Source organism: Epinephelus fuscoguttatus, linkage group LG11, assembly GCF_011397635.1.
Source record: "Epinephelus fuscoguttatus linkage group LG11, E.fuscoguttatus.final_Chr_v1".
NCBI classification, from domain to species: Eukaryota; Metazoa; Chordata; class Actinopteri; order Perciformes; family Serranidae; genus Epinephelus; species Epinephelus fuscoguttatus.
In genome coordinates this window covers 37,851,066-37,864,737 of record NC_064762.1, presented here as the reverse complement: position 1 = coordinate 37,864,737, position 13,672 = coordinate 37,851,066, and the positions used below count along the sequence as shown (strand labels likewise).

General features: G+C 41.3%; 2 protein-coding genes across 4 annotated transcripts in view; one reads left to right on the top strand and one right to left on the bottom strand.

The window, feature by feature from the left end:
* The window catches only part of LOC125897389 (xaa-Arg dipeptidase-like), a 649,571-nt gene that overhangs the window by 217,138 nt on the left and 418,761 nt on the right, over positions 1 to 13,672 (bottom strand). The window lies entirely within an intron of this gene.
* zgc:112001 (uncharacterized protein LOC550384 homolog) lies at positions 3,525 to 8,632 on the top strand. Of its 2 annotated transcripts, none has more exons than XM_049590735.1 (2): positions 3,525 to 3,546; positions 7,114 to 8,632. In XM_049590735.1, exon 2 carries the CDS (start codon positions 7,201 to 7,203, stop codon positions 8,083 to 8,085), a length of 885 nt encoding a protein of 294 aa, XP_049446692.1. In that variant the 5' UTR covers positions 3,525 to 3,546; positions 7,114 to 7,200; the 3' UTR covers positions 8,086 to 8,632. The 2 variants fall into 2 exon arrangements, with proteins under 2 accessions (XP_049446692.1, XP_049446690.1); XM_049590733.1 differs by lacking the exon at positions 3,525 to 3,546 and adding an exon at positions 6,924 to 7,001.

Genomic DNA, 13,672 nt, shown 5'->3' with positions numbered 1-13,672 from the left:
GACATTTAATTCAATTGGTCGGAATAGAAGAGTGTAATTACTGAGGATAAAAGGGACGTGGTCACAGCTGAAATGCGTTGCTGACCACCCACCAAATGCAAATTCAATCAAAGGCTTAGCCAGAGGTGATGAGAGGCTGCAGCTCTAATCAAAAGAATCTTTGATTAGAGCACACTATTAGTCGTGGCAATTTGATCAGTCACAGTGAAATATGAAATATGCACAGCCATATTCTGCTGTAGTGTGCGATCCAGGGGGAAACAAATAAACAGTGAGAGCTGCAGACAATAAGGCAGATGTCCTATGTGTTGAGAGCTGTGACTCAGCAGGGCTGCACTGTACTGTGTTACATGAGATCAGACCACAGGATGACAAAACAAGAAGGTAAGTAAAAAAAGAAAAAAAAGAAAAAGGTAACAATTTGACAGCATCATTTTAAGCAGTTCCAACTCATCATTGAGCCAATCCCACGAGTCTTTTATAGTCTGACAAACCAAAGTAATTTAGTACAACCAACATGATTTGCTTTGACCTCAAAAAACTTCATTAAGTTGAACTGACTAAATATTTATCTCAAAGTTGTGTGGAGATCTAGTGGTCAAGCTATTTTATTCAAGATTACTTATTTATCTTAATTCCACCGACTCAAAAAAATGTCAAAATGTTTTTGATTTTGACCAACTCCTTAAAATAAGTTGTCAGCTGAACTTGGCCTTCCTTTTGATCTCTATAACTACACACCTCACATGTTTCACCTAGTGATGGCCGAATGCAGCCTCATGAAGCCTCATGAGGGATTTTCTTAATTTTGTGAGCCCACTAGATGGCACTCTTGGTTTTAAGAAGGAGGCTCAAAGAATAGCAATTCAGTGTGCTTTCAACCTTTTGTTGAACAAAAAGCGCCATCTAGTGGACTCAGAAAATGCTTCATGAGGCTTCATTTGGACATCACTAGTTTCACCAGTTTCGTGACTGCATCTTGCACAGTTGTGACACTATTGTTTTCAGCTTCTATGGTCGTTGCCACTACAATACACACACACACACACACACACACACACACACACACACACATGGGATGAAAATAATACCAGCAACATCAGTGCTAGTAACAGCCATCACTGGTAAAATAAGTCAACGTTGACTTTTGGTTTTCAGTGGGACACAAACCCCAACCCCTCTCTCCGAAGTGAAATTGCCATGTATGTTTGACCAATCCGTCACCACTCCCGCTTGCCCAATGTGGACTTTATCGCTCTTTGTACTACATCACCTAACTTCCTTGAGGCCCCTTCTAACTCATATTTATGATGTTTAAAACCACTGACAATGACCATTAAGTGGCCTGATAACAGTCAAACCAGCATGGACTTGCAGCAATCAAAGTAATGTTTCTTTTAGCTTTATATATGGTGGCCAAATTAACAAAGCATCTCAGTACTATATTCTTAGAAAAGCCATATTGTTCATTCATTCATCTTCTAACCGCTTCATCCTCTTGAGGGTCGCGGGGGGCTGACATCTGGCGAGAGGCAGGGAATGAGAAACATCACAGGAGCACAGGGCTGTTTAGTGCCATGGTCAAGGGAACAATATTGTACACTGCCCCCAGAAATGTTTTTAATATGATGATTTCATTTTTTAACTTCATCTCTTGTATGCAGAGTGAGACAACAAAGCCAATTCCACCTGCTGAAGAAGATGTGCTTGAAAGTTCTTGAAAAGCTAGTAAGTAGACGTTGATTTAAGGTTTTTCTGTCAAAATAGACCTACATATATGTCTTTATAGTCCTTCTGGCAAAAAAAAATTCAACATAAGGGCCAACTTACTTGTTGTTTCCACAGCATATGCTGCTTTTTTGGTTATAATAAATGATTAATCACATGACCTGAGTATGAACCCTCAGTCATTTGATAACAGTTGCTTGTATATGGGGGGAGATGGCAACCCTGGTCTTTATTCAAAGATCCCTGGTGTCAGGAGGGAATGCTGTCCTTGATCTTTGACAGCCTTTGACCTCTCCCCAGTGGTAATCAATAGTGATGGCCTCATGAAGCCTCATGAGGGATTTTTTTTTTATTTTCTGAGCCCACTAGATGGCGCCCTTGGTTTAAAGAGAGGCTCACAGAATAGCAATTCAGTGTGCTTTTAACCTTTTGTTGAACAAAAAGTGCCATCTAGTGGGCTCAGAAAATAAAGAAAATCCTTCATGAGGCTTCATGAGGTCATCACTAGTTATCAACTCTAACAGAGGAAGACCAAGAGTTGCGATTGAAAGCTTTCCAAACCAGAAGTAAGAAGGAAATTGCATTGAGAATTGTTTTTGTCAAACTGTTATTTTTAAGGTCAGGAATGAACCTTCAAGCTCAATTTTAAAGTCATGCTGTTAGTTGATGCTATTTTTTCCATGTCTGTCCTCAATTCATTGTCTCTGCTTTATAATTTATGTCGTGAGTAGTGCAGCCACTTAACTCCACGTCAGTCTCCTGCATGCACATCGTTACTCCAGATCTGGAGATTCATTTCAATCTTCTCATCTCACTCTTGGAAAGCAAGAAAGTAAGTGTAATCTCCATAATGTTAAACAATTTTAAGCATTCAAACTGTACAGATATGATTTATGCCTGGCTGAGATCTGATCACAGTGCAAGTAAGCCCGACCCCCTCCAGCTGTGACAGAAGTGTCTGCATTTAGACCTGCATTAACATGTGTTTTTCCTTATTAAGATCAGATCACCAGATACAGATCACATATTAAAGGGCCAGTGTGTAAAATGGGTTGAAAACAGTGACATCAGTGGCCAAATTCTAGATTGCAGGGCTCACTTGCTCACCCCTCCCGTCAGGTAAATGACGGCGGCCTCGTAGGGACAAAAAGCCTTGCGCACAAGTTTTTCAGGAGTAGGTCTATCTAGCGACGAAGTGAATGTTTATTTAGAAATCTAAACCATGTTACGATATTGTAATGAATCCGTTACGAGCAGGAGACCAGAGGAGCGTTCGGGACAAAGGCCAGTTTATTTGAGCACTCCAAAAACTCTGGTAACACCCCAGGGGGTAAAAGACCCCGTCCCAAACTCTGACTCTTCTAGCGTAACGCACACACTCCATAACTTTGCACACATACTCGTTTACCATGCCGACCCCCCTCCCCTTTCTGCTCAATGTCCAGCCCGCACACTGACTGACAGCGTGGCCGGTAAACAGAGCTCAGCTGTTTATTTAGCCTAGCGATATCTCCGGACTATAGTAGCTGCAATGGACGACTTTGAACGCCCTTTTGAAGAGTTTCTTGTGGCAGACACAGACCCAGAGCCATACCTGTTTGAGCCGGAGCATACAGATGAGGAACTCCATGTGTTTGATGCTGAGCGGGCGAGAAGAGAGGCTGAATGCACAGAATGGGATTCGGTGCTACTGCTACCATCGTTGGGGAGATATATCATCAGGAGGAAAAGCGCCGCAGAGAGTGCATCACAAGGAGTGAAGTTGCGTCTTCTTTTCCTCGCAGATGACGGTTTGGGTTCATTCTCTCCTGTTGTGTGGTAAGTGTGGTCCATTCGCAAACTTTATAACTAAAAAAAACCTTTCACTACTCTCTATCTACGAACTACTAACACTCTCTGCTGTTTCCTCCTCCTTCCTTCCTTCCTTCCTTCCTTCCGCTGTCTTCGTTGGTTCATTTATACATGCGAAACGCGTTCTCTGGCTGGCTGGATTGTTCGCTCGGTCTGCCGTACATACATGGCGGCGCAAGATGGCGACCTCTTTAAAGCAAGGCCCTTGCTATATATACATATATATATATATATATATATATATATATATATATAAAAGCATAATTATAAGGCTACGAAAACCAAACAAATTTTATTTTATAGCGATTATACACTTTTATAAACATAATAATGGGTAGAATATTCAGATTCAGATTCAGATTGACAATAAACCATGCCAAATATTACACACTGGCCCTTTAATACCAGGTGGAAACGGGGTCATTATATCAACATTTGACTCATAACCTTATGATTGGACTCATATTTAGTTATCTTATCCCCTTTGGTTGATATTTGTTTTTGTTTTGGTTTTTTTGTCTGAATCTCCACGACTGTTTTGTCCCAGTTTTCCTTTTTTTAACATGTTACAGGAGGTTGTCTTCTTCAGGAGCTTGTCAGAGCTTGACTCTGTTTTTGTAATGGGCCTGTAAGGCCATTTGCACTTTAACATAGTCTGTCATCTTCCTCTGTAACTGATCCCTTACATTATTCTGTCTTTACTATCCTGTGCTGCAAGTACCCCTAAAGACATTCAGACATGTTATGATGTGTAAAACTGCAACAGAATGATGAAGCTGTTTGATTTTGTTCCAACTCAGAACATTTATTATTGTGTGTTTCCTGTAGTTTAGGGGACATTTCTGCATCTACAACACAGAGTAAGTCCACATTTAGTAGATCAATACTGCCACAGTGTGATTAAAGGTGATTACTACACAACACTAAGGCTTCACGCACACTGCACTGGGAAGAGCGCACTGAAGCTATGTACTCTCATGTTTGTGCTGACACACATAATAATAGAAGACGATATATACTATCTTTAATAGATAGTCTGGGAATTTGGAATTTCATTACCAATAACTTTTAGGATATCTACACAGAAAAGCAGTGTTTTGTTTTGTTTTGTTTTTTGTTTTTTGCAGTGACTGCTGAAAATGGAGTCACCAAAAAGTGATTTTACCTTGTCATGCTTTTTTAATTTGAAGGGTTTTATGGAACAGAAGCGATAAAGGTACCAGTATTTTTCAAGACAAAAAAGGAAAATTGAGAAAAGTCTCAGCAATATTCTTTGTTTTTGCTTTTCTTCCTTAATAAATCATCTTGACACCCCTCAGACTTAACTTGGGGCCAAACCCTCAGTAAAAAAGGAGGCTAATCTTACAAAGTCAAAACTTGTTTGTAGTAGCTTATTTTCTGGAGGTGAAACAAAAATAATCCTTTGTCATGTATTAAAATTAATCACAGATTCTGCTTCACAGTAGGATTGATTCTTGCATATTTGGATAAAATATCTACACATATATAGCACTCCTATCATTTCACAGTATGTTCCTCTGCTTCATTTGTTCCAAAATATGTTCCATCGGCTGAGAAATAATATGGATTTGAAGAAGGCCTGGTTTCAGTGTAAGTTTAGGTTTTTGTAGAATATTTTTTCTGTCACACACCCTGAAGCCACAGCTGGATAGAATGCCTTTGCTAAATATAGCTGTCTCCCTTATCAGTGTGTAGCTGATAATGTGCAAGTTAGCCAGTGTAAAAGCTGTTGGTAATGACTTACACCCAGTGACAGATAACTGAAAAACACAGTATTATAATATGCAGCTAGAGTTGGTGGTATGGAATCACATCACCTGGAATAACACTTGAGTTATGAGTAGAATAAACTCAATAAAATGAAGAAAATGGAATTAAATAGAAATGAATGTGGTACCAAATTAAAGGGGTACTTTTTGAATAGGCTCATTGAGGAATGTAAAGGAAGCTCAATTTGAAAATGCTCAAGTAACAATCTACATTAGCTCACAGTAACAAGTTTTATACAACTGTTTACCATAGTATTACACCACTGTTATGTAGCATAACCATTTGTAACGTATTCCTACATTTTCTTTTTCAAAAGAATTGAACATAAGGGAGTGTATGTGAAGTATAGAGTATGGGAAACTGTAAAGGCCTCTCTCTTGCACCAGTCCAGGCCTGCTCTTCATCACTGTATAGTTTCAAACTTTATTACAGTAGTGCTTATTATATTGTAATGTATTATTTGTAATTATGAGTATTACATTATTATCATATCACTTGATTTTATAACTTAATCCATATATTATTATTTAAATAATATTGCTATTACATTAGATATATTTAATGTCACTTTAACATCAACACAGCCTGTATTTCTCTCCCACCCTGCCACACATCCCATAGCCTACTCCTTACCCCACAAACAAACCTTTCTCGAATCAATAACAACATACACACAGCTGCTTCACACACAAACATCAAAACATGAACACACACACATTACCCACACACGCCCTCAATCTAATCTCTAGTCCTGGACTCTTAACATGTCACCACATACATCATCATAACTGCTTTATGTTATTGCCCTATTCGCCTTCTATGTACATGTACCACCCTTTATTTACAATATTTCATCAATAAAAAAAAGTGAGAGGGAGAGAGAGAGAGAGAGAGAAAGAATGTAAAGAATGTAAAGGCAAAAGCTATTTAGGGTGCAGTACAAATAAAAAACAAACAAAAACAAACAAACCATTTGTAACATACATTTTCATGTATACAACACAGTGGCAGATTTTCCAAAAACCAAATTTGCGCCCATTGTTTGTTTTTTAGTATTATTGTATGTTAGCTACTTTGTTTATTTTTGATTTCTCATTCACTCTTGTTCATGTTTGTAATAAAAACAATAAATATAAAAGATAACAACAATAACAATAATAATAATGATAAGAGAAGAAGACGAATTTGCACTTTTGCTATTTTTAAAGGTAATTTTTTTTTATGTAAATCATAGAGTAATTAATTTTGCCTTTTATATTTTCTCTCTTTATTCTTTTATTGTAAATCTGTAGCCTTTAACATGTTTTAAATTGTTTAGGGCTCCAAATGTGGTCGATCAGGCACTGATGTAACAGTGTTGGTGAAGTTTATACTTCTCATGATTGTACTCACCTCTGTGCTTTCTTAAAAGATATTATCGAAGCATCTCATTTTTTAAAAAGAAACACATATATATTAATAATGACTAAATGTGAGTGTGTTGTAGTATTCGGTTCTAATTCTGACCATAATAATTTACTACGTTGTCAATAAAGTTTCAAAGACTGTTTTGACGTTATTATATGCTGCGCATGCGCACTAGCTGAGTACTGCAGAGAGGAATCCCGCAGCTGTCAGGAGCGTTCAGGAATGTGAGTGTGTCACTTTATAAATGGCTTTAAAGACAAAGCTGCAGTCACATCTTTAGCCTCTGTTATCTTAGCTAACATAACGTGTTTGTGTTGTGTTCATGTAACTCCGCAGCTGTCTGAGTAATGGCTCCAGAGCGATGAAGGACGCTGTGTAACCCGCTGAGGACAGAAGTTTACCCGGGCAGCTTCGCTTGTCGCCATGGCCTCTCTAACCGTCAGCTCGGCGGCTCAGAGCATCGACAAGCATCGCAAGTCCTTTTCGCTGCTCTTCTACCGGGCTGTGCGGGACTTGAAGCCGGTCTGGATGCTGGAGGATGTGCGGACCATGGAGACCTTTTACCAGGAGGAGGACTCCAGCCAGAGGATTTATACCCCGTCGGAGGCTTTGCTATACGCTATAGTTCACGATCACCAGGCGTACGCGCAGTACCTACTCAACCGGTTCACGGACGAAGCGCTGGCGAAGCCCGGGGAGCGCTTCTGCTGCTGCCCGTCCTCCGCTCCACACCTGGCCATGGCTGTCCGCTACGACAGGCGCTACATTCTGGGCCTCATCTTACAGGAGACCCACCGGTCACCCAGGTCGCCCTCCTACACGGACCGAGCCGGGTGTTTTCACATGGAGGACGGCAGGACGCCTCTACATCTGGCCTGCGAGCTCCTGCGGCCCGAGGCGGTCATCATGCTGCTGGGGAGCGGGGCGTCCCCGCACGCCCTGGATCACAACGGCTTGACGCCGCTGGATGTCATTCTGGAGAAACTCAGGGACCCCAAGGAGGCGAACGGCGGGGCGAGGAGGCAGTGTCTGGACAACCTGCTCATGTTCATGCCAAATGTTCACTTTAAAATGAAAGCGGCTCTGAGAAGAGAGCCGGAGCGGTGGAGCAAGGTGCTGGGCGAGGAGACGTACATGTACCTAACAGGAAGGAGCCCGGCGCCGCTGGTCCTCACTGCCATGCAGAATATTCTAAAGCAGCTGAGCCCTGCGACCTTCCAGGACAGTCTGCATGAGCTGCCCATCCCCTCCTCTCTGAAACCGCCCGGCCTGCCTGTGACCCCCCGGGACAGGAGGAGGGTGGTGTAGCATCAGTATGACATGATGCATGCTCCACTGTGTTCTGTTTTAGCATGATGTGTGTTTGGGAGTGTGTGTTTGAAGAGCTTATCTGTCTGTAAAGCGGTAACACTTCATTATAGGGCTGCACAAATAAACACTAACAGTCAGGGAACGAATGAATCTTACCTAAAGATGTGACTTTTATCACACAGTTAGTCCACTGATTGGATTTACTGGGAGCTGGAGGCTGATGGGACCGTGGAGGCAGTTTGCAGGGCAGCCATCAGTGGGAACACCAAGGAATATACAGCCATATTCTTAAACTTTTTTACACTAATACAGGAATTCATAAGCAGTTTATTTGTCTAACCTCATTCTAAAGTGTTACCTACTAATACTACTGCTATTTAAGCCACTGTATCATATCATAGTAGACAGATACTGATGAGTACAGTCTACATGACCTGTGTTACTGGTGATTTTAATTTATTCTGGGTTTTATTTAACATTAATGATGAAGAAAGTGATCTTATAGATCATTGGAGAATATCAGGTGACTTGAAAACTCTTTGGATGACTGATTATTTTAAATAAACAGGAATCCAAGAGATAATGTCATTGTGCCTTTCTTGACTCCATGAACGCCACTGAACATCGGTTTCATCACCTCACTACAATTTACCCACAAAGAATGGTGAAAAAATAATCCAACTCCAATTGTTGAGTGTCAGAGTTTATTCTCGAATTCGGAGTTTGACCAAAAATGTCTTAACTCAAGGTCCAGGGGCCGGTTGCATAAAACACTTTAAGTGTTTAACACTTTCATATTTAAGTTTTCTCCTTAAATATGACACTTAAGGCCTCCTTAGCTGAGGGGCTTACACAGTTGCAAAGAATCCCTTAAAAGGTTTCCTTAATTAAAGAAAAACATCAGCTCACTTACTGTGTTGAAAGGGATTTCCCAGTGGTAAAAGTTTCCATGGAGATTGTTTGTTTGCTTGGTCTCACGGTTGTGATGCCTGTTATCATCTCACAGTGTTGGCTCATAGTTAGCTAGTAAAAAAAATGTCAGTAGAAAAGAAGACAAGAAAACCAAATTGGTCAGGGAGGAAAATATGTATACTTCTGGAGGAATACAATCATAGAAAGCACAAAGTACAAAGTAAATTTGATCCCCAAATACCAGAAAACAGAAAATGATTGCAGGAAGAAATTGCAACAAAAATTAATTCAGTAAAATCTATAGTGTAATATTAAAAGCATATCCATTGGGTTCTCCTAGGCACAAAACACTCTACCCGGGGTGTTTTAGTTTCTTTAATTTATCACCATAAACTCAGTCATGATGCAGTTAAGGTAGAGTCAGATGTACCCTACGTTTTTTGTTTTGTTTTTTTCTTTTTACCTTGCTTTGGTTGCTAAGGTCTTTTGCACAGCGGTCTAGGGATTCCTTAAGTATAAGACCAAGACACATTTTTTAAGGAAACCTTAATGAGAAGACTTAAGGGTGTTTTGTGCAACAGATTTTATTTTGAGGAAACCTTAAGTAGGAGTTAAAGGAAAATCTTAACTTAAGATGCTTTGTGCAACCAGCCCCAGCTTTTTTCTGGAGCTCTCTACCACACTGGCAACTTCATCAGCCGAGGAAACTCATACAAGAGTCTTAAGAGGGTTTTATTTTCAATGTGTAGTCCATCATATCCAGTAATAATTAAATCATGTCTTAAAACCTTCTTAGAAAGAGCTATGTAATTAGATAATAGATAAAGGAAAAATGGAGACACATTTTTGCAACAGTTATTAGATTTAGATTAGTTGTATTAAGTAGAGAATCTTTTCAATCTCCAGAGGAATTTCCTTAAAAGAACTGCTTCACATAAACGCAAGTAAATGGTTTTAATAATTTATTCCTTATTAGAAACTGTAGTATCTATGTATGTTGAATTATGCCACCCTGTAGACAGGGCTGGACTAACCCACCAGGGGGGCCCTGGGGCAAAAATGAATAGTGACCTCCCCATTGCTCCCAATCTCCATGCACAGTGTATGTAGTAGTCATGCATTAGGAATAACTTTATAGTAACTAACACGTTTTCACTCTGACCTCACCACATATGGACATTTGGTCGTGGTCTTTCCACAGAGACATATGATTTGCAAGGTACCCTGGGTGCGTTGGTTGTCAATGTTCTGGGGCGCCGTGTCAACTTCAGCCTGTTACATGCAGTGTCTGTTTTCAAAATCCACTCCTGGTTTCACAGGAAATGTACAGTTTGTATACAGTCTCTTTCAATGTAAACTCTCTTAATTGGCACCACAAATTGACCTTTTTTTTCCTTAAAGTGCAAACATGTGGTAACATGTTGGCAACAATCACACATTGCTGGATTTAGGAAAAAAGGACAGGGTTTGGCCTTACAATCTTACAGGAAGCGAACACCAACCTATTATTGGGCCCATCCACCACCCCTGCTGCCAAATAAGCGAAATCATTTCACCGCTAGGTTCGCTGTTGTGCACTGCCTGTAGAGCAAAACAAAGTTTGTCATGAGCCACTCCTCCCTCTACCTCTGCTCTCCAACAGCCACTCGCCTCGTCTGTGCTGGCGAGATGAGTACCGCAGCACGGACTATCACACCCAGACGGTCCCGGTGTTTCTTCCGCAGGCTCCGCTTCACTCAGCTTCACTCAGCTGCCCGATATACTCGCTGCTTCTTCCCACATTAGCCTGAATAACAAACCAGGGCTCGGTGCTCTGGTTGGATCCAAATGGAGAGCCGGGGCTAATGTTAGCTGGGAAGCTAGCGGAGGCTAACTGGCTGTGTTAGCAGCTGAGTGAAGTGGAGCATGAGGAGGAAGCACCGGTTAGCCCCCGCTTTCACTGAAGGCAGATTCACTCACCACAGGGGCGAGGAAATAAAACCTAAACAGTCAATTTAGTTTAGCAGTTAGCAATGTCTTTCACTAACGTGCTAACGTCCCCATGCTTCTCCGCCGGGCTCAGTGAGTCGGAGCCGAGAAGCATGGGGACATTAGCATTAGCACCAGTCGGCTGCCATGCTAACGTTCCAGGAGCCTGCTTCTTGGCTCCGGCGAGCTCTAGCGTGGAGCCTGGCAGGCTCACGGAGAAGAGAGGAATGTTAGCGTTAGCTCCCAGAGTTAGCACTAGAGCTACTATGGTTATTGGAGTAGCTTGCAGCTATGGAGCGCTTCTACCAGCTCTTCTAGTCACTGAGCCTCACCTCCATTTCAGCAAATATATTGCATTTATTACAGGTACCATCATCATTGAAGTAGGCAGGGGAATAGCTAAACACAGCCGCCAGGCTGCTCGCCGGGCTACATTTTACAATGCTAATTGCAAATGTTAGCTGAGCTGCCGGGCTACTCACCTAACACAACCGCAGCCGGACCAGCTTGTAAACAATGGGCTGGAGATCAACACAGAGAGAGGGTGTGTGAGGTCATGCTATACTCCACATGAAATTACACCTCTAGTTCTTCACATAGCAATTTTTTAATTCCTTCAATCTAGAAATGATGAATTTTGCTTATTGCTCCTTTAATTTTGGTGTTGTCCCGCCTCGTTTCCGTCTGATGCTGGCAGTGTATCACGCCGATGTAAAAGGACAACTTTTTTCATTGGTGACGCTGGAGGGCACCCCTTAGCATCTCTATGAAGCACACCTGAAACACATTGTAACACATGGTTAATATTGTGAAACTGTCGCAGTTAGGTTTAGGCAACACAACAACTTGGTTAGGTTAAGAAAACATCATGTTATGGGTTAAAATAGATACATTTGTCACGTAACATTGCACTGAAACAACTGTGACCTTTGGTTCCAAATGTGACACCAACAGCAGTGTCCTGAGTAGAAGTCTGGCTTTTTTTGACCAGCCCAGCTATGCAAACTTTTTCACTCTTTATACCACATCAGTTGCTCTCAGCGTCCAGTATTGCCTGGGATTGGGTTTACATTGGAGATGAAAGCTCATTGCATCTCCTAAAGAAGCTAAAGGGTGCTTTTGGCATTGATATCACTTGCCAGGGTGTGTGACAAAGTCTCAGTATTTGACTACCTCAAAATGAGACTGGGCTGTTTATTCTACTTCACCATATGAAAATAACTTAACGACTTAACGGCAGGTGTTGGCTCCTGTCATTTCCCTTTATAATGCACCATGGTGGATAGGATTAACAGACACATTCTCAATTCATAAAATTACCACAAACTAATTGCTACACCATGAGCTCTCAGGCTTCCATGGGTCTTCGACCTGAGCCAGTTGCCCATTTTGCCCATTTGGTGATCCAGCCCTGCGGTATTAAATAGGAATGACTCAATTGGAGGTGTAACAATTGTATTAGTGCCAACTCCTTCCTATAGAAGAGGAATGCTGCCTCACTTGAATACTTAAAGGCTCTCTAAGTCTTCCTAAGCTTGAAAAGTTTTTGTCACATACAGCAAACACCTCCTCATGATCCGCCAGCTACATGTCCTCTGAATATGCTGTGGAAAAAGTCCGGTCTCTGCAGGCAGCCCAGGCTCCGCAAATGGCAACAAAAACATTTGGGTCCAGGCTGCATCAACCAGCCAGTGCGAGACCGGTGAAAGCAAGCACATACACATGAACGCGGTGCCCATGTCTCACGGTCTTTGCGAACACGTGAATGCAGTGCCCAGAGACGCAGTTAGAGCTACAGGCTACAATGAGGCTAAAAGGCGTGCTAGCTCCGTTGTGTTTGATAACATTGTTGAACGTAAACAGAAGTGAAGTATTTTTGTTGCCATTTGCAGAGCCTGGGCTGCCTACAGAGACTGGACTTTTCCACAGCATATTCAGAGGACATGTAGCTGGCGGATTGTGAGGAGATGTTTGCTATATGTGACAAAAGCTTTTCAAGCTTAGGAAGACTTAGAGAGCCTTTAAATACCAAGTTTATCACACATCCTTAAAACTGAAACTGTAAGGATAGATACAACTTGAGGGAAGTCAGCAAAATATGTGCTTTGTAATTTGGGTGATCTGACCCTTCAACTCACCATATTTACTCTGTTTGCTGGATATGTTTGCTACATACTCAAAGCTGCACTGAGATTGAAGTTAAAGGATCTGGTATGGTTTTTATTGAGTCAGTAAACCCACACTTGGTGACATGCATGACCTGTAATGTATTCATTCTGGGATGAAATCTTCCATATGAGAGCCGCCAACATAAACATTCCTATGCTGGCCTTTTCTTTGCTTTGCTGTTGTTTGTCTCAAATCTATACTCATGTGTGACATTTGAAATGTAAGGAAAATGAGACAAACAGATAAAGCAACAAGCTCTTGAAGCTATTCACAACAGTTAATACAACAGTTTGTTACACACAGTCCTACATCAAGTGAAGGATCTATTATTAGTGAGAATACAAAGGTGCCACCCATCTTCCTTGGGTTTAGTTTTAAGGCTATGTTTGGTCAGGTTTTGGTTGCATGTTTACTGTAGCGATAAAGAAACACTGATGAGTCCCCACTGTCTGTATTTTTTTATGTAGGCAACGATAAGAAGATGACAGAACTTTCCGTGGGCTCACTTTCAATAAGTAAACAGAGGACTGGTGTG